The sequence below is a fragment of the Culex quinquefasciatus genome, chromosome 1 (assembly GCF_015732765.1).
Source record: "Culex quinquefasciatus strain JHB chromosome 1, VPISU_Cqui_1.0_pri_paternal, whole genome shotgun sequence".
Taxonomy (NCBI): domain Eukaryota; kingdom Metazoa; phylum Arthropoda; class Insecta; order Diptera; family Culicidae; genus Culex; species Culex quinquefasciatus.
Genome location: NC_051861.1, coordinates 108,076,036 through 108,096,609, shown reverse-complemented (window position 1 = coordinate 108,096,609; position 20,574 = coordinate 108,076,036). Strand labels below are relative to the sequence as shown.

The 20,574-nt window shown below is 42.0% G+C and overlaps 1 protein-coding gene across 2 annotated transcripts; it reads left to right on the top strand.

Moving 5' to 3' along the window:
• The first annotated feature begins 18,973 nt into the window (after nucleotides 1-18,973).
• Nucleotides 18,974-19,944, top strand: LOC6036968. 2 transcript variants are annotated; one of them, XM_001846885.2, is made up of 2 exons: nucleotides 18,974-19,404; nucleotides 19,456-19,944. In XM_001846885.2, the coding sequence occupies exon 2, from the start codon at nucleotides 19,458-19,460 to the stop codon at nucleotides 19,779-19,781; it is 324 nt and encodes a 107-aa protein (XP_001846937.1). In that variant the 5' UTR covers nucleotides 18,974-19,404; nucleotides 19,456-19,457; the 3' UTR covers nucleotides 19,782-19,944. The 2 variants fall into 2 exon arrangements, with proteins under 2 accessions (XP_001846937.1, XP_038105209.1); XM_038249281.1 differs by having other exon boundaries at nucleotides 18,977-19,388.
• Nucleotides 19,945-20,574: the final 630 nt, after the last annotated feature.

Here is a 20,574-nt window from a genome sequence, read left to right as displayed (position 1 = left end):
TCTGCTGCTCGAGTTTGCTGGGGCAATCCGCGGGTCGGGGTCCTTCTGCGTCGGCCGCCTGGCCGAACATTGGTGCCGTGACCAGGATCAAAAACACAACGTAGCCCACGGATTCGTCGCCAGAAACCTGCCTCCTGGACCGTTTCATTTGATGACCGCCATCTTCTTCATCGGGATCGATACCAGCCGCCATCGCTTAAGGTTCGGACATCTAGAACTTCCAGCTACAACGACCAGGCCAACCAGCAGTCCTGTAGAATTTGGTGAGGCAAACTTTGGACCATGTTGCGCGCAAGTGGCTTTCTTTGTCGCTTCCCAGCTACCGCGGTCTGGCAACCTACACGCAGCCGCGTAGCAGACCATCCGGTAGGGCAGTCCTATCTGCAGCCGATGGCAGGGTTCGAAAGTTTGTCGAAATCCCAGCGAAGTGTCGACGATGTTCTGGAATACGGACGAGGCTCTCAGGTTCGCGCTACCATCCGAGGAGATGTGCCGAGCATCATTCAGCGGTAGCAGTAGATGAAAGTGCTTCCTTCAAGTGTACTCCATTTTAATTAAAAACAATCGTTTTTGGTGGGGAGTATGTTGCGACCAACATGGTTGTTCTGTACCACCCTAATATTCTTTCTCTCTTGTGTTCTTCGTTTCTACTTTCTTCCCTGTACCGTACTGTTGTAAATAAACGTTGAGTATCACCGCAACCACCGCCTAGATCGGTCGGCCTGAACAAAGCCTTTTGTTTTATTTGTGCACCGAAATCTGTCTGCTGCTCGAGTTTGCTGGGGCAATCCGCGGGTCGGGGTCCTTCTGCGTCGGCCGCCTGGCCGAACAATAGTTTTTTTTTATTATCGATTTATATTGCATTTTAAACTGAATTCGAAGCACAAATCTAAAATTTTTACATTTTTTTATGAAATATGTTCAACTGAAAATCTCTCTAAATTTGGAGAATTTTTCAAATCATCAAACACAATATTTAGTTTTTACATACGAAAAACGATTTTTTTTAAGTATTTTATGTATTTTGAGCATTTTATGCATTTTAAGTATTTTAAGTATTTTAAGTATTTTAAGTATTTTAAGTATTTTAAGTATTTTAAGTATTTTAAGTATTTTAAGTATTTTAAGTATTTTAAGTATTTTAAGTATTTTAAGTATTTTAAGTATTTTAAGTTTTTTTTAGTATTTTAAGTATTTTAAGTATTTTATGTATTTTAAGTAATTTGAGTATTTTAAGTATTTTAAGTATTTTTAGTATTTTTAGTATTTTTATTATTTTTAGTATTTTTAGTATTTTTAGTATTTTTAGTATTTTTAGTATTTTTAGTATTTTTAGTATTTTTAGTATTTTAAGTATTTTAAGTATTATAAGTATTTTTAGTTTTTTAAGTATTTTAAGTATTTTAAGTGATTTAAGTTTTTTAAGTATTTTGAGTATTTTGAGTATTTTTAGTATTTTTAGTATTTTGAGTATTTTGAGTATTTTGAGTATTTTAAGTATTTAAAATATTTTAACTATTTTGAGCATTTTAAGTTTTTTAAGTATTTCAAGTATTTTGAATATTTGAAATATTTTAAGTTTTTTTTATTATTTTAAGCATTCAACCCTTTCAGGCCTGATCGATCATATTTGACCCAAAAATCAAAATTTTCTAAACTTGCCTACCATTTTCGTATGGTCTTAAGGATCATTTTCCCATCATTAACTAAAAAAATATTTTTTGAAAATTCAGGGTTAAGGTGTTTTAAGTATTTTAAGTTTTTTTAGTTTTTGTAATATTTAGTTTTAGTTTTTTCTAGTTTTTTAGTATTTTTTTTAGTTTTTGTTGTTGTATTTTTATTTTTAGTTATTTAAAATTTTAATATTTTTAAAAAGTATTTTTAGTAATTAACCAACACATTCAAAGTAAGTTAACATGGTAGCTGCAGGTTTGTTTGCATCAGATCTGCTATCACTTTCTAGCAAAAGTTTATTGTCATACGACTTCAAGCTGTTTTTTAACCAACCGCCCGATATTTCAGCCAACATATTTCGCAGGGACTTTGACAGCTCGAGCTGGATCATTGTTTGCATCTGTGACAAAGAGTCCGTCATTTGTGGGTGTTTTTTTTTTTATTTTGCTGGGCCTGGAAAACCTTACCGTCATCTGGGGTGAATTGGGACTACAGTCTGAATAGGAACAGCAGTGTTTAGAGCACTTAAAGGATTTAAATTTGGAAATGAATGTACACATTTTGTTGGTCTGATTCTGTTCCATCCAAAACCAACCAGAAAAATCAAAATATATTAAATATTTTATGTGTCAAATCTACGATTTTTCTGGGGATTTTCACTTAATAAAAATCAGGTTGCTCAAACAACCTTTTTTATCTTAGCCAATATTCTGTAACTTTTACTATACAACCCAATACAACTCTTTTCCGTGACGATAAACAAATGGCGATTTCACCCCTCATTGCCCTTCTTTAGTCCGAACCTCCCGAAACCTTCACGTGGGCAAGCCCACACTGCACTCCGCGGGCAACTGGTTTTCCGCGGTAAATGTCCCTCGCGTAACTGTATCCAACCAGCTGTGCTCGAACAAAAGTCGTTGCAGTTCACTGCACTGCACTTTTGCGGATTTGAATTTGGAGACGGGAGAACAACAGCAGGAAAAACCGCGACTTGAACAGTTGGCGCGCAAATTTCGAGCGGGAAAGGTCACGCATTTGTACTCGACATTTTGGGGGTGAGTGATGTTGTTCTGTGCAAAAAGGAAAACAAAAATGTGATTAAGAGTGGAATTGTAAACAAAACAACAACACAACTGATAGTGGACGCGGTCGATGATCGAGGGTGATTCCGGGAAGCGCCGTACAGAGAGCCAAGAACTTTCACACGCGATCGTCTTCCTCTCGGCATGTGAAGGCCGTCCCGATTGCTTTCCTCCAAAACAATTTAACGCCATAATCAGTGAGTCACGCACTGACGGCCACTTTACGTCATCGCAACGCTGCACAGAAAACGGGATTTGTGCCTTCTTGTAGCCGTGCCTCAAGAGCAGCAGGTTCAACGCACAAACGGCCACTCTACACAAGTTGAAGTTCAAGATCTTCGCGCAGCCCAATCTGCAACGCATGTGTACCGTAATCTTGACGTTCGGTTTCTCGTACTCTCTGCATGGGTGACGAAGAACGACCAGATGAGGGGACGTATAAGCGAGCAGGCGTAATCTACTGGCACGCCACGCCAAGGTCGTCCAGGTCGGAAACTGCAATCCAACGGATAGTCGCGATGATCGCTTCTTGGTGGATTCCACCGCAAGAATCGCGACCGTTCGTCAGGTGTTTGTGTTACCTTAAACCACGGTGACATTGATAGGATTTAAATTTATTTTTGGAATATTTTTCAACTGATAAGGTTTTTCTCAAGATTGTTATTTATAAAACATGTACTGGGGTAGTCCAAAGTCCATGCACTATTTTTGAAAACAAGTTTTTTCAGTAGTGTTTTAAAAACAGTTACGTTAAAAATTCTTAGTTTGAATTTCGGGGTGACTTTGATAGTCATAGTTTTTCTTTTTAAAACAGATTTAAGGTGTTCTAACTTTATTTTTACGTCAAATGTGGTGTTCTCAATGTTTACCTTTAGTTAACTAAGTTTATAAACTGTTTAACAAAATATAAAAAAAGGTAAAATTGTTTAAAAGTCGAAATTTTGTCTTAAATTCGTTTAAAACCAGTTTGGTTTATAAAATTATCGAATAATATTGTATTTCAAACGTAATTCGAAGCACGAATCGTCCAAATCGTACCATGGGATTTGAACACTTTGTTCGAGGTTCCCATTTTCATGAACACTTGTTCACGATTTTGGGAACTCTTTTTTCTCCGTGTGTGCAGGTCCTCAAAGTAGGGGCCTCAAAAATGACTTTTTTCGGTTTAGCAGGTTCCCGGTGGCCACGGTGTCCAAAACCGGTACTGCCGGTCGGGTTCAGAAAGCAGACATCCTAGCCTTTCATTTGCGGCCAACACATCCAAAATCGGTTACAATCTCGAATGTTGGCAACCGAAAACATTTCTGGGTCTGGGTCTCATACCATTCGTGTATGTTGAAAATGAAGATCATGGCCAGGTTAATTAAAGTTAACTAACTTTTTAAACTTTTCAAAACTATATAAAAAGTTCTTATCAGGGTACATTGTACACTTCTCTACCACGTTCAATATGATTCCAAACCATTCCGTACGAATTTAATTTGTACTCTTCATTTTGCGGAAAATCTAAAACCTATCAAAGTCACCCCGTTTTACGGTACATATACCAATTGATATTGATAGTGAATGTTTGCGCTGGTGAAACGGCATTCCAGCTGTAATTTATTGAATTTGGTTAACTCGTTGGGATAGGCTAAATTTGAAATCAATGATGATTACATTGAAGTCGCTACACCTTCTGCTTTTTTTAAATCCAAGAAAATGGCCAAATTTCCACTTTTCTGAAACTAACTATTTTTGACAGCTTCAAAACCCGCCTTACCTTATCAGATAGAGAGTTTAAGGTTATATGGACAGTGGGGGTAATTTGGACAAGTTCTTAAAAATCTTTTTTTTCAGATTTGAGAAGAATTTGAAAATATATATGACATGAACAGTACTTGTGAAGATTTAAAAGTACGGAAAACTCAAAAAAATATAATTCAGGTAGTTTTAGCACAATCTGTAAATGTTTTAGAATTCCTGTCAGAACTTCCTTAAATTCTAATTCTAGTAATAAACTCCAATTTTGGCTTAGCTAATAAATCCAGATCCAGAAATAAAATTTTAATTTGAAGTACTAAGGAAAAAATAGACAACTTGGATTACTTTTATTGATTGTTTCAGGTATACCCAAGTTAAAACATTAAAATTTAAACTAAACATGTGTACAGAATCGTTTTTATACAAAAAAATATATAAAACTTGTTTTAAAGATAAAATAAAAACTTCAAATATTTTATTTATTCATTATTACACTATTAGATTTATTTTAACCAAATCCGGTAGTTGAAAAATCAGTTAAGTTTAGTTAAATTTAACAAAATTTTACCGAACTTCAGTTATACGATGAACAATAATGACTTCATTACCGAATTCCGGTAAGTTTTTGCCGAATTCGGTAATTTTCAGTTTACCGAACTGTTCAGCAGTTGAAAATTCTGTAATCTTTACCGAATTCGATAAAAAAATCTAAGTTTGTATATTTAATATTTTATTTTATTCAATATTATAGTTTATTTCATAAGGCGTCCAAATCACCCCACAGGGGTGGTCATTATACCCCAACGTAAACATTTGGCGGTAATTTTGTTCAAATTACATTTTTGCGTTAAATACGTGTTTTTTACCAAATGTATCGAAATGAACGATATTTTTACATTGAACGTGCAAGAGATGAACCCTTGTGCCATCCACATTACTTTAAAATGTCTCTGTAGCCTGTGACAGAGCTATTTCCGTTACCTTGAGTATACAATTTTAACAGCGGTCCATGCAAATGATACCAACTTATATATTCGAAAACCTGTATTGAGTAATTTGCTACGAAATCGGTCTTTTTTTCAATTTTAATTTTTGTACTCACTTTATCACTTTATCAAAATTTCACTAAAGTACTTTTTGATTGCAAATTTGATTTTACATCGAAAAATGAAGTTGAAAAATTTTTGCGACCAATATTTCGATTTTTTGAAAAAAATAGTATTGATTCAAAAATTCATAACTCGCTCAATGATTTTTTGCACAACCTGGAAATTTCTGAAAAGTTGGCATTTTATGTCCTCTAAAACATATCAAAAAATAAAAAAAATTAAAAATAGTGTTTTTTTGCATATCAAGTTTTAGTGATAAAAAGTTAAATAAAAAATCACCAAATTTTTTTTACTGTGTATCATTTTTTCCAGTGTAGTCCATATCCATACCTAAAACTTTGCCGAAGACATCAAATCGATCAAAAAATTCCTTCAAAAGATACAGATTTTTGAATTTTCATGCATCATTTTTGTATGGCCAGCTGCCAAATTTGTATGTAAAATTATATGGACAAACTAATGATGCAAAAAGACTTCTTTGGGCATACCGAAGGCACCAAAAAAATTTCAGTCGGATTAAAAAATACAAAAAAAATCGAATGACTGAAATCCTAGAGAACTGCTCACTACTGAAATTTTCAGTAAATGAAAACTTGCTGAAAAAAAAAAATTAAAAAATAAGTGTAGCTAGCTTATTAACTTAAAAACGTTACTTAATCCACCCTTAGGTGGTTGGTGCCTTCCTCTCATTCAAAGGGTAATGCTATCCAAAATAGACACGCTCGTGGGAAGGTCTTTAAATTACCTATCCAAAGATAGGTCGCATGATATATTTGGAATACGTTTTCATCTAAATATCTGAGAACTAGCCTCCAAAAAGTGTATAAATAACTCTTAAGTGTTTATAACTTTTGATAGGGTTGTCAGATCTTCAATGTTTTGGACGCGTTGGAAAGGTCTTTTGATTACCTGTTCAACGAAGGGTTGCATTATAGATCCGGACAACGTTTTCATCGTGATATCTGAGATCCGGCTTCCAAAAAGTACATAAATAACACTTAATTGCTAATAACTTTTGATAGGATTGTCAGATCTTCAATGTATTGGTCGCGTTGGAAAGGTCTTTTAAATACCTTTGTAAAAATGTATAACATGCTGGGGTTTCTTACAAAAACCACCCTTTTTACAATCTTCCGGACTTTAGTCAAAATCGTTTTTTTTAGCATAACTTTTGAAGTACTTTACTAAACTTCATAATTTTCAATAGGGACTTATGGGACCCCAAGACGAATCGAATGAGACCAAAACGGTCCAAATCGGTTGAGCCAGTGCTGAGATAATCGAGTGCATATTTTTTGGTGCACAGACCCACATCCACACACACACACACACACACACACACACACACACACACACACACACACACACACACACACACACACACACACACACACACACACACACACACACTCACACTCACACACACACACACACACACACACACACACACACACACACACACACACACACACACACACACACACACACACACACACACACACACACACACACACACACACACACACACACACACACACACACACACACACACACACACACACACACACACACACACACACACACACACACACACACACACACACACACACACACACACACACACACACACACACACACACACACACACACACACACACACACACACACACACACACACACACACACACACACACACACACACACACACACACACACACACACACACACACACACCCGTGAACCGTGGGGACAGGTGAGGGTCCCTGCGGAGCTTAGCTGCCAGCTACCGGGCGGGTTGCAGTAGGCGGATAGCTGTCGGCGATTGCATACATTCATTGCATCGCCCCCGGACCAGCAGCGGGAGGATGTCTAGGACGTGGCGGAATTGAACAAGGGCACTGTTTAATTTCTTCGAAAAAACCACATGGGTTCGTAAACACCTCTATCAAGCGATCGAACGCCGCTATAAGTGTTTTAGCCCAAAACCTCACCAAACCCCGAATCCAAGATGTGATGCGACCCGTGTCGAGGGATGCATGGCTGGGGGTTCAACAAATTCCCAGTCGATAACGGAGCCTGTGGGGCACAGGGCGAACCCACACGTAATTTGCCCTTACTGCGTCACGGCAGGGCACTGGCGCAGCGGACCGTATTTCCCTAGCGACTCGTGGGATTCAAAATGAAGACAAGTGAAACAAACCAACAAAAGGGTCCCGATGCGCCCCAAGCATCGGAAAACACGGAGGTAGAAGAGGACGCAAACGTCGAAATGGCAGGAGGCGAGTCAAACGGCGGCGACACAGCAGGCGGAGTGGCGAGCGCGTTCCGTGGAAGCGGGAAGGTGTTGAGATCCCCAGTGTTGAACCAGGCGGCTGCTTCGAGTCAGCAGATAGGAGTAATTGGAGAGGAGACTCCCAAGTCATCCTTGTTGAACTTCGCCGGCAGTACCCCTCAGGACGGAGTCCTGCTTGGAAGGACCGCGTTACAGGAGGTCAGGAGGAGGGTCAACGAACTCTTTGATTTCATCAAGGACAAAAACAACGTCCACACCAGAATCAAGCAGATGGTGAATGGAGTCAAGGCAGCCATGAATGCCGCAGAGCGCGAAAACAACTCGCTGGTGGTGACGCGGAATTCACTGAAGCTCAGAGCTGAAAGAGCCGAAGAAACGCTGAATGCAAAACTGGAGGAGGAAGCGCTACGGGAGAAAGAACCGAAAACGCCGCCCGGCCCAAGCTCTAAAAGGGACAGGGAAACGCCTGGAGAGGAGGAGGACGCAAAGAAGCAGAAGCAGGGGAATGGAGACAGTCCGGACCCGGCGAAGGAACCAGAACCAACCCCAGGGAAGGAGAAGGAATGGGAGAAGGTCAAGAAGAAGAAGCGGAAGAAAAAGGGAAGCAGAACGAGGACACCCAAAAACCCAAGTTTCGCAGGGAGCGTAACAAAGGCGAGGCTTTGGTGGTCGAGGTGAAGGAAGGTGTTTCGTACGCAGACCTCCTCCGGAAAGTACGAACCGATCCGGAACTCAAGGAGCTTGGCGAGAACGTGGTTAAAACCAGGCGCACCCAAACCGGAGCGATGCTTTTGAGCTGAAGAAGGATCCCGCGGTCAAGAGCTCAGCTTTTAAGTCCCTCGTCGAGAAAGCCGTAGGCTACGAGTCGAAGGTAAGAGCGCTATCACCGGAGACAACGATCGAGTGCAGGAACTTGGACGAGATCACGACGGAGGAAGAGCTAGAAGATGCGCTGATCGTTCTTCTGGATGACCGTACGACACCGATGGCAATCCGGTTGAGGAAAGCCTACGGCGGCACGCAAATTGCGTCGATCCGACTATCGACGCCTTCGGCGTCTAAGCTGCTGGAAACCGGCAAGGTCAAAGTAGGGTGGTCGGTGTGCCCACTGAGGCCTGTTCCTCGAGTGACCCAGCAGATGACGAGGTGTTTCCGCTGTATGGGCTTCGGCCACCAGGCGAGAAATTGCGACGGTCCCGATCGAACCAACAGTTGCAGAAGGTGTGGTAGAGAAGGCCACATGGCAAGAGACTGCAAAAATCAGCCGAAGTGCGTGCTCTGTAAAGAAGGCGACGGCAATAGCCATGCGACGGGTGGCTTTAATTGCCCGGTGTACAAGAAGCTGGCCTCGGGCAAAAAGTAATGGAGGTGTCCCAGGTGAACCTCAATCACTGCGACACTGCACAGCAACTGTTGTGGCAGTCGACCGCGGAGACGGGGTGTGACGTGGCAATTATTGCAGAACCGTACCGAGTTCCACACGACAACGGAAACTGGGCCGCGGATACAGCAAGAATGGCGGCGATACACGTGATGGGGCGGTACCCCATACAGGAAGTGGTCTCGAGGGCGTTTGAAGGATTCGTGATCGCCAAAGTAAACGGAACCTTCTTCTGTAGCTGCTATGCTCCCCAAGATGGACCTTGGAGCAGTTTCAGCAGATGCTGGATAGTCTGACCGATGAACTGATCGGACGAAGCCCGATCGTTATCGGAGGTGACTTCAACGCGTGGGCGGTCGAGTGGGGTAGCAGATGCACCAATGCTAGGGGCATAGCCTAATGGAAGCTCTGGCAAAGCTAGACGTTAGGCTGGCGAATCGCGGAACCAGCAGTACCTTCCGCAAAGACGGTCGTGAGTCCATTATCGACGTTACGTTCTGTAGCCCGCGACTGGCGGCCGACATGAACTGGAGGGTGAGTGAGGACTATACCCATAGCGATCACCAAGCGATCCGGTACAGCATCGGGAGACGAGCCCCTGTACCAGATAGGAGCAGCCGGTCCTACGGAAGGAAATGGAAGCTGCAGTACTTCGACGAGGGTCTCTTCGTGGAAGCGCTCCATTGGTGTGATGGTCCCCAAGACTTGAGTGCCGACGTGCTAACAGCACAACTGGTGACAGCATGCGACACAACCATGCCGCGGAGACTGGAGCCAAGGAACTGTCGTCGTCCAGCCTACTGGTGGAATGAAGAACTCGGTACCCTTCGGGCAAGTTGCCTCAGCGCCAGAAGACGAGTCCAGAGAGCAAGATCCGAAGCAACTAGAGAGGAGTGCAGAGAGGAGTACCGGTCTGCAAAGGCCGCGCTCAAGAAAGCGATCAAATGCAGCAAGACAAACTGCTTCAAGGAGTTATGCCAAGACGCTGATGCAAACCCTTGGGGAGCGCATATCGTGTAGCGATGGCGAAGATCAGAGGCCCATCGATGGTGGCTGAAACGTGTCCCGACAAGCTGAAGGTCATTGTGGAAGGGCTCTTCCCAAGACATGACCCAACGACATGGCCTCCTACACCGTACAACGACGAAGGGGTAGCAACGCCGAAGGTCATCTGATCACCAACGAGGAACTTGTGGCAGTAGCGAAGAGATTGAAGGTGAAGAAAGCTCCCGGTCCGGATGGAATCCCGAATTTCGCCCTGAAATCGGCGGTTCTAGCATTCCCGGACAGGTTTCGAACAGTCCTGCAGGAATGCCTGGACGAAGGACACTTCCCCGACCCGTGGAAGATTCAAAAGCTCGTGTTGCTGCCGAAGCCAGGCAAACCACCGGGGGACCCATCATCGTATAGGCCTATATGTTTGCTGGACACCCTCGGAAAGCTTCTGGAACGGATCATCCTTAACCGGCTGACCAAGTACACGGAGAGCGAGCATGGCTTAGCAGCGAGGCAGTTCGGCTTCCGTAAAGGGAGATCCACGGTGGACGCCATCCGGAAAGTGGTCGAGAAAGCCGACGAAGCGCGGAGGAAAAACGCAGGGGAACCGTTGCTGCGCAATAGTCACGATTGACGTCAAGAACGCGTTCAACAGTGCGAGCTGGGCGGCCATAGCAGCAGCGCTGCACAAAATGAAGGTGCCTGACTATTTGTGCATGATCTTGAAGAGCTACTTCGAGAACCGCGTGCTGGTCTACGACACTGCCGATGGACAAAAAACCGTTGTTGTTACCGCAGGAGTTCCACAGGGATCCATTCTGGGTTCAGCACTGTGGAATGGAATGTATGACGGAGTGTTGACACTGGGACTACCCAACGGCGTAGAGATTGTGGGCTTTGCAGACGACATAGTGCTGACGGTAACCGGCGAAAATGTCGAGGAGGTCGAAGTGCTGGCTATGGAGGCAATCGCAATGATCGAGAACTGGATGCTCGAGGTGAAGCTGCGGATCGCTCACCACAAGACGGAGATGGTGCTGGTTAGTAACCACAAGAAGGTGCAGCAGGCCCAAATTCACGTTGGAGAACACGTCGTGCACTCGAAGAGAGCGCTCAAGTACCTCGGGGTGATGGTGGATGACCGGCTGAACTTCAACAGCCACGTCGATTACGCCTGCGAGAAGGCGGCTAAGGCGATCATGGCACTGTCGAGGATGATGCCGAACAACGCTGGACCCAGGAGCAGTAGGCGCCGCCTCTTGGCAAGTGTCGCGACGTCCATACTTAGGTACGGCGGACCGGTATGGTGGACGGCGCTGGGGACGAAGCGAAATCGAGCGCTGCTCGACAGAACGCAGAGACTGATGGCCATGCGGGTTGCAAGCGCGTACAGGACCATTTCGTCGGAAGCAGTTGGCGTCATAGCCGGAATGATCCCCATCGGCATCACACTGGAGGAGGACACCGTGCGCTACACCCGGAGAGGCACGAGAGGTATCCGGGAAGCTGCGAGAGCCGAATCGCTGGCAAGGTGGCAACGTGAGTGGGACACCACGGAGAAAGGCAGATGGACGCATCGGCTTATCCCGTCCGTATCCACGTGGGTGAGCAGAAGGCATGGAGAGGTCACCTTCCACCTCACACAGTTCCTGTCGGGCCATGGCTGCTTCAGGAAGTACCTGCACAGGTTTGGACATGCAGAGTCTCCTCTCTGTCCGGACTGCGTCGATTGCGAGGAAACACCGGAGCACGTGGTGTTCGCCTGCCCTCGCTTCGAGGCAGCGCGAAGCGAAATGCTGGCCATTATCGGAGCGGACACCAGCCCGGATAATGTGGTGCGAAGAATGTGCAGCGACATCGCCAAGTGGAATGCGGTCGTCGGAGCGGTGACGCAGATCACTTCGGCTCTCCAGCGGAAATGGAGAGACGATCAGAGGAGGAACGACTAGGAGCCTAGTCGAAAACCCACGAGTGTGGCTGTGAAGGAGAGCACGTTATGATGGTCGGCTCTACCAAATCGGTACACGTCTCGATGGTCACAGGAGTCGAGAACCCACGAGTGTGGCTGTGAAGGAGAGCACGTTATGACGGTTGGCTCTACCAAATCGGTACACGTCTCGATGGTCCAAGGAGAGGGCTGCATATGACTAGCCGATCAAAAGCAACGCGATTCTTGGGCGCGGTTAAACCCTCGCATGGACTCATATGTATGTAGGACAGGAAATGGTTCTAGCACCCGGCATGGATCCTGTAAGTAGACTAGTGCAGAAAATGCAACGCCTCCCCCCGAAGTTATACCGAAAGGTGGTCCCGGGGGGACAAGGGCACGGCGTTCAAGGACTGGTTTAGTGGGTCGGGAAAACTCTTTTTTTGTTTTCCCAACCCCACACTACCTGAGGAATGAATTCTCAGATGTCTGGTAGCAGATTCCGACCTTGTAAAAAAAAAAAAACACACACACACACACACACACACACACACACACACACACACACACACACACACACACACACACACACACACAGACATTTGCTCAGAATTCGATTCTGAGTCGATAGGTATACATGAAGGTGGGTCTAGGAGGTCTAATTGAGAAGTTCAGTTTTCGAGTGATTTTATAGCCTTTCCTCAGTAAGGTGAGGAAGGCAAAAATGAATGTATATTTAAAGTACCTAGTTAAATAAAAAAGTTCCAATTTTTCAAACAACAAAATTCAAATTTACTCAGAAAATTGTTGTCCTGAAAATGCGTTTTTTTAATATTCAAAATACAGATTAGGTGTCGGAGTCGGAGCCGGAGTCAACAAATTTTGGAAAGCTGGAGTCGAAGTCGGAGTCGCTTGAAATATGACCCGACTCCGTAGCCCTGTCTTCAACAAAGTTGTAGGTATTGATGAGGAATATTCTGCAAAATCGGCTAATTAATTGCCGAATTTTTTATAAACTTTTTTTTTCACAAATCATCTGCCACAGGGAAATATGATGAGCACTATTTTGAAAAATCAAAAAACCGCAATTTTTTTGTTAAAAAATGCTCGGTTAAATGCAAACTTTTAGTGGCCATATCTTGATAACGGTGCATTTCATCTATTTCTGTGAACGACTTTTGACTTTGAATTCGTTTTTTCATTTAAATTTGTGGTTAAAAAACTAGTTTTGGGCATCTATTTTTTTTTCCAAAAAATCGTTAGACCGAGCTAAAGACTCCGTGGACTTCATGATATGGTGTGGACGATTATAATGCGTCATCTTTGCGCACTACGTGCTTACAAAGTTTTGTCGGCATTTATCTAGATTTAAAAACTGGTCCTCTCATAATTGCTTTCAAATAGAAAGGATTTTTTCATACGACTCAATGAGCACTTGGTATTCACCGCTCAAATCTTCTAAAAAAAGCTTACAGTCCAGACCACCAAAACGATCAAACCAGGTAGAATAGGAAAGTATTACAGCACACAAACTGGAACATAAAACGCTTATTAATGGTCGTCGACGTGATCTTTCATCGGATCACGCGTCAACGTTGTGCCAGCAGAACATGATCGCGCACATGACTCGCTCTCGTTCGCGTGCAAAACATGCCGACTTACCTCCGACTTTGTTCGTTAATTGGTCTTCGGAAGTCGACGAAACGTTTAAAGTTTGTTTGTTTTTCTGGTTTTGTTTGTTTTGCGTTACCTGTACTGCAGGTCCGTTCTGTCGTGTTGTTGAGCTCGACATGACGCTAATGAAGAGCGATGGATGTGGCGTCCACTGGCGAGGAATGCTATTATTGTTTGCAACCTGAAGAAAGTGTGCACTGCCAATCTCTTTCGAAGAGGGAGGGGGATTCCCTTGTATGATCACAGGTACATCTTGGGAATTAATGGTTCAGGGCAGTTATGAAGAGAATACATAAATCGAGGATCTTATTCTTGACTCATGGGGATTCTCTCCAAGTTCTTCGATGGTTGATGGACTCAGGTCTTTCCATGATTTTATCTCTTTTTTTTGTAGGATAGAAAATGAATCCACATGCTTATCTGTTCAATTGATCTTCGTTGAGACGGATGAAACTGGTGATTCATCTTTGAGCACACAAAAAATAAACTTTTTTAAAACACATAGTGTGACTTTTCTTCATGTGAACCTATCGACTCAGAATCGAAAACTGTACAAATGTGTGTGAATCGAAAAATGCGTGTGATTTTTAATTGAACTCAAAATCTTGCCAAGTTTTATCAGCACTGGGTAGCCCTATTTGAGCTCGGGAAGGTTCATTCGATCTGGTTTGGAGTCTCCCCATCTCGCTATTGATTATTTTTGAAGATCTTGCCATCTTTTCTCAAGTTATGATATAAATGTACTTTTTTAGTTAGGGGACCATCCATAAACCATCTGGACACTAGGGTGCTCCAAATCCGAGCATTCTAGGGGCTACCCCCTGAAATCATAGATTGACCCATCACTAGGTTAAATTCCAAATTTGAGCTCATTCTGACTCTCTAATCGCTTAAGGTTTGTATGGGAAAAATCGTCGAAATGTATGGAGAAAAGCAACTGTTTCAGTTCATTACCTGTGGAGGGCTCAGTAATCGAAATTTTTGGGAAACCTATCTCAAGTTATGACAGCAAAAGTGATATTAGTGTTACTCTTTGGAACTAAACTGACTCCCCCCTCTTCCCTCCCCTCTCCCCAACAAAATCATCCCGAAAAACCAAGGGGCTTAACAAATATTTTTCAAAAAAAAATGTTTTGCATGGAAATTGCCCACGAGAGGAGGACGGGATGGAGGGGGAGGGGTGGTCTAAGATTAAAATAATGTCCACGCGTGGTTTATGAATGATCCCTTAAAAATATTTTAGTTTTGTGAAATTCCGTTGTGAACAGCCCTCTGTCACTGCCGCCATGTTTATGAAACCAAAATATTCATGAGCATGAGCATGAGCATGAGAGATCACCCATGGTTGCCCCTCCGTTGCTGAACAGAACCGTAATATCCTTTCAGCACTACTGATCATAGGCTTCGACGATCTAGTGGTGTTTCCCTTATCAACAGCATGTATGAATGCGCTGAAAAGATAAAACACCATGATTGCTAAAGCTAGATCAGTTGCGAATAGGTAACAGTCATTGGCCACCAACGGCGCCCGCCATGTCAGTTTGTAGACCTCGATTTTAAGGGACGGGAATGTTAGTTAGCGCAGGTTGCTACTAGGGCAGCTGATTTACTCTGTGCTTACACCCCACGAGCGCCAGGAACCTGAAAACTTGTTAGTAGGATAGGGTTTTTGGTCAGGATTCATCATAGAAGATGATGATGCGACCCAAAATCATAGTGTTTGTTGAAAGATGTTATATATTATTCTCAAGGCAAACAATCGGATGCTGCGGATGAGACATTTCCCGTTTATCGGTTGTTAAATTTTAAATACAATGGTCTAGTCTTAGACAGCCGGCTGTGGAAAGATAGAACCAAAATCATTTGTAATTAAAGAATGAAGGATTAAACAATGTAACTTTTAACTTGAGATGATTTTACGAGTTTTAAATGATTGATGTTTAGTGAGGTACTGATTAACGGTGCGAACGACGAGTTTCGATGTGTATCGAGCTGAAATGGTATGATAGGGTGTTGATAGGGTCAAATCAAACTGGCTAGCTGTCATCGGGACAGCCAAAGCCAGCCGCACCTTCACACGCACACACGCACGCGGAAAAAAAAACGAAAAACACACCGACGGCGAACTCGAAAATTCTTACGACCCTACGGAAAGGAATCGCAAATCTGACTGGCTCAACTGTCATCGAGACAGCCAAAGCCAGCCGCACCTTCACACGCACACACGCACGCGAAAAAAAAACGCAAAACACACCGACGGCGAACTCGAAAATTCTTACGACCCTACGGAAAGGAATCGCAAATCTGACTGGCTCAACTGTCCTGTTTATGAAACCAAAATATTCGATGACGAACATCAAGAAAACAAAGAAGAAAACGAAGGTGTCTACTGTCAGATTTTGAAAAATAAACAAAGTGCACAGACGTTTCTTAAAAAATGTACTTTTTCTCATGTAACACTTGCTGCATGTCCAGAACTCTTTAAAGAATGTTCCAACCGAGTCGATTCCAAGAAATTTTTGTTCCCAAGTCCCAGATTTTCCCGGTTGATTCGGATTTTTCCTCTAAATTGGTTAAAACTACTCCTGCTTCTCCGGTTGCTCATCCCGCCATCCGATTCAAGAGCTCCTTCGACTCCGGCCTCATACACACACATTATATGCCCGGAAATTTGCCCAAGATAAAAAGGCCACTCGCGTGAATTTTATAATAAATTTACACCAAATATTATTTTTGGTTAACCTCTTTCGTGTTCGCCATTTCCCTATTTTGATGTAAACAATCAGAAAACACCAATACTAATTCAACCAAAGCTTTGTTGATGGTGGGCTCTTCACACATACTTATGCACATTCTCTATCCGATGCTTTGTTTATGGTGGGCTCTTCACACATACTAATGCGTGGGCTCTTCGAGGTTTTGGTGACTGTCAAACGTTCTAGACATTTACAGTGGTGCCAGGGGGCTGGTTGTGAAGTTACAACACTGTTACAAGTTGGAAGATAAATATCGGATATAAGCACGGACGAACGGACATGACACGAGGTTTCAAAAAGTGAAGCAGGTTTTCTTCTACTTCTTCTTGGCGAAAATCTGCGCAAGCGAGATCGTTTCTGTCAAAATCTTCGTGCCACGTGGTTTAAAACGTAAACAAAACCAGCTGGTGATACAGACTCATGGGCATTTTTTGAAATGGTCGTAAGAATTTATATTTAAAATACCATTTTTATAAAATTTTCGGCAATTTTAGGGTCCATGAAAAATTACATAGAATCATACAGACAAACTTAATGCCAAAAAACGGGTTCTAGCAACATACTAATGCTAAATGTTTTAATTAATTATTGCATAAGACATTTTGAGAAATCATGCTTATTCGTGCCGTGCTACTTCGACAACTTGAATGTAGATGGCGCAAGTGATAGTTTGCTTCAAAAATTTGAAGAAAATTTGTTCCTGGTGTTATGTCCGTTCGTCCGTGATACACATAAGTAAGAAGTAAGAACACGCAGAAAAATATTTTGTAGAATCAGCCTGTACGAGGTTTGATTCAACAAATTTTTTGTTGAATATAATCAACGCCGATTTTGCGTTGAAACAAACCTTGATTTTCTCAATTCTTGCTTTGACGTTTAGCGTTGATTCTACGAAAATCTTGATTTTCAAATCAACAAAACGTTTTGTTGATTCAAATATGCCTTATTTTTCTGCGTGAAGTAAGAAGTAAGAAGTAAGAAGTAAGAAGTAAGAAGTAAGAAGTAAGAAGTAAGAAGTAAGAAGTAAGAAGTAAGAAGTAAGAAGTAAGAAGTAAGAAGTAAGAAGTAAGAAGTAAGAAGTAAGAAGTAAGAAGTAAGAAGTAAGAAGTAAGAAGTAAGAAGTAAGAAGTAAGAAGTAAGAAGTAAAGTAAGAAGTAAGAAGTAAGAAGTAAGTAAGAAGTAAGAAGTAAGAAGTAAGTAAGAAGTAAGAAGTAAGTAAGAAGTAAGAAGTAAGTAAGAAGTAAGAAGTAAGAAGTAAGTAAGAAGTAAGAAGTAAGAAGTAAGAAGTAAGAAGTAAGAAGTAAGAAGTAGGAAGTAGGAAGTAAGAAGTAAGAAGTAAGATGTAAGAAGTAAGATGTAAGATGTAAGATGTAAGATGTAAGATGTAAGATGTAAGAAGTAAGAAGTAAGAAGTAAGTTAAAAGTTAAAAGTTAAAAGTTAAAAGTTAAAAGTTAAAAGTTAAAAGTTAAAAGTTAAAAGTTAAAAGTTAAAAGTTAAAAGTTAAAAGTTAAAAGTTAAAAGTTAAAAGTTAAAAGTTAAAAGTTAAAAGTTAAAAGTTAAAAGTTAAAAGTTAAAAGTTAAAAGTTAAAAGTTAAAAGTTAAAAGTTAAAAGTTAAAAGTTAAAAGTTAAAAGTTAAAAGTTAAAAGTTAAAAGTTAAAAGTTAAAAGTTAAAAGTTAAAAGTTAAAAGTTAAAAGTTAAAAGTTAAAAGTTAAAAGTTAAAAGTTAAAAGTTAAAAGAACTTTTGTTTGAAGCTTGAAGTTAGGCCGATGCAAATATTTTCCAAAGTTTATTTGCAACGTCCTTATTAGTTTTAAAAACTAGTACAGTCCAGACTCGATTATCCGAAGCCTCTTTTACAAGCAATTTCGATTATCAGAAATTTTGTATGGGACTTCGGATATTCAAATCATGAACAAAAAAATCATTATTTTTTATTTTTCAATTTACTCAATTAAATTCGAGTTCTGTGATCCCATTTTAGAAAAAAAATGAGTTGTTGATTGCCATTTAACATACAAAATACATTTTTTCAGTATTTCAACCCCGCCATTTTTGGCCGCCATCTCGAAATTAAAAATTCTTTATCACTTAGGAACATGTTCGGGGGATTTCGAAAAAAGTGCCCACATGGTATATGGATGGTCCCTAGATCGCAAAATGAACTGTACTTTGATCAGGAAAAGTGTTAAAAATTCAAAATGCATTTTTATGTTTTTATTCACAGAAAATTCCCCACCTCTCCCGTGTAATCCCACATCGCAACATTTCATTCACAACCGCCACCATCCCGAGCTCAAAACAAACCGAAGAACCGGCAGGATCCCGATCGAGCGCGCCACTAGACTTCGGCCGCAACAACAACAAAAAATAGGGAGCCCTTATAAAAGCAAGCCGGTTCGGCGTCACTCCATCCAATAGAACCTCAACCGTTTGCCACATCAGATCTCGCCCGAGACCTGTTCTCTTGAAGCGCGTAGACTCGTATTTAAGAACGTACAAAAAGTAGCAACTTGTTACCGCCGCGCGCGTGCCAAGTGATCATTCCAAATACTCCACATCTAAGGATCGCCCTGAACTCGGTGGTGTGAAAATAATCGCGTCGAGATAATTGATTTGATTAAACCTCGCGAGCCACAGCGTAGTTGCTAATTGATAGCTGTCGTTGAAGATCGCGTTGCAGCAGCCCGAAGTGATCTTGGCCAGACCTTTTAAAGGCAACCAACAAACCGTCTAAGACCCCGCATAAACAAGTGAGACCTTCTTAAGGTGCGCAAAACCAGCCTCTCTCTCTTGATCTAAAAATAACTCCCCTCTTAGACATGAGGTCGCTCCACTCGTTGCTGGCAGCCCTGGCCGCCGTGCTGCTGCTGGTGACCGCGATGGTCCACGCGACGCCGGTTCTGCTGGACAAGCTGTTTGGCTTTGCGGCGTATCAACCGTCGTATTCCGGTGGAGGTGGTGGTGGCGGTTACGGTGGAAACCAGTACGGATACTACGGCGGTGGGGGTGGAGCGGTCAGTAGGACGGCGAAACCCCGACCCAAGGGACGCTCGTACAAGGAGATCTGCCGCGTGCTGAATCCGACGCCGTACGCGCTGCCCGGAAGTATACCCGCGGCCGGGGCGCCCTTTTGTCCGTACTAAAGTGTAGATTAAGGGGTAGCAATGAGCGATTCTCTCTTCATCAGTTGTGTATGTTCCTTTGTGCGAGTGGCAGTGTCTAGTGAGTACGATTATGTGTAATGTTAAGGTGCATTTTAGTGATAAGGAAAAAGTGCAAATAAACTAGAGCTTAACTTAAATTTAGCATTCTTCGTTTCATTTAGGATGAAAGAAAATTACACAAGAAATATGGAATTATCCTAATAACTTTTGAACAAAAACTAAATAACATAAAAGTTGTGTGAACTAGGAAATAATCGAAAATTCGATTCAATGAAAAACCTTGGACTTGAACTTGAAGTGTACAACAAATATTCCAACTTTATGGGCTCAATACAATCTTATTGGACAGTAAAAACTATCACGGATCGATCTGAACATTTGGTGGTCAATACTAGCGTACACTCGAGCGTACATGCAAAAATGGTCGGTGCCCGAAATTTAAGCAAAACCCATACAGAGAAACCTATTGGCCTAGGGATTTTTAGTTAATGAAAACCAAGAAGAAATCGTAGTTTTTTTCGCAATCACAGCAGATTGCAAATTAAATTTTTCATATTTCTGGAAATTTAGATTTTTCTTTCTTCCTAAAATCATAACATTGGTACCTGCTTTTTAACATCCTAAACTTTAGCACAAAAGGTTTTTTCCGTGATTTTTTTTTCTGAAATGTCCTACAACTGAAATTACCTACAACTTTGCCGAAGACACCAAAACGATCACAAAATACAGATTGTCTAGTGCCCAATTTGTATGACCAGCCGTCAAATTTTTA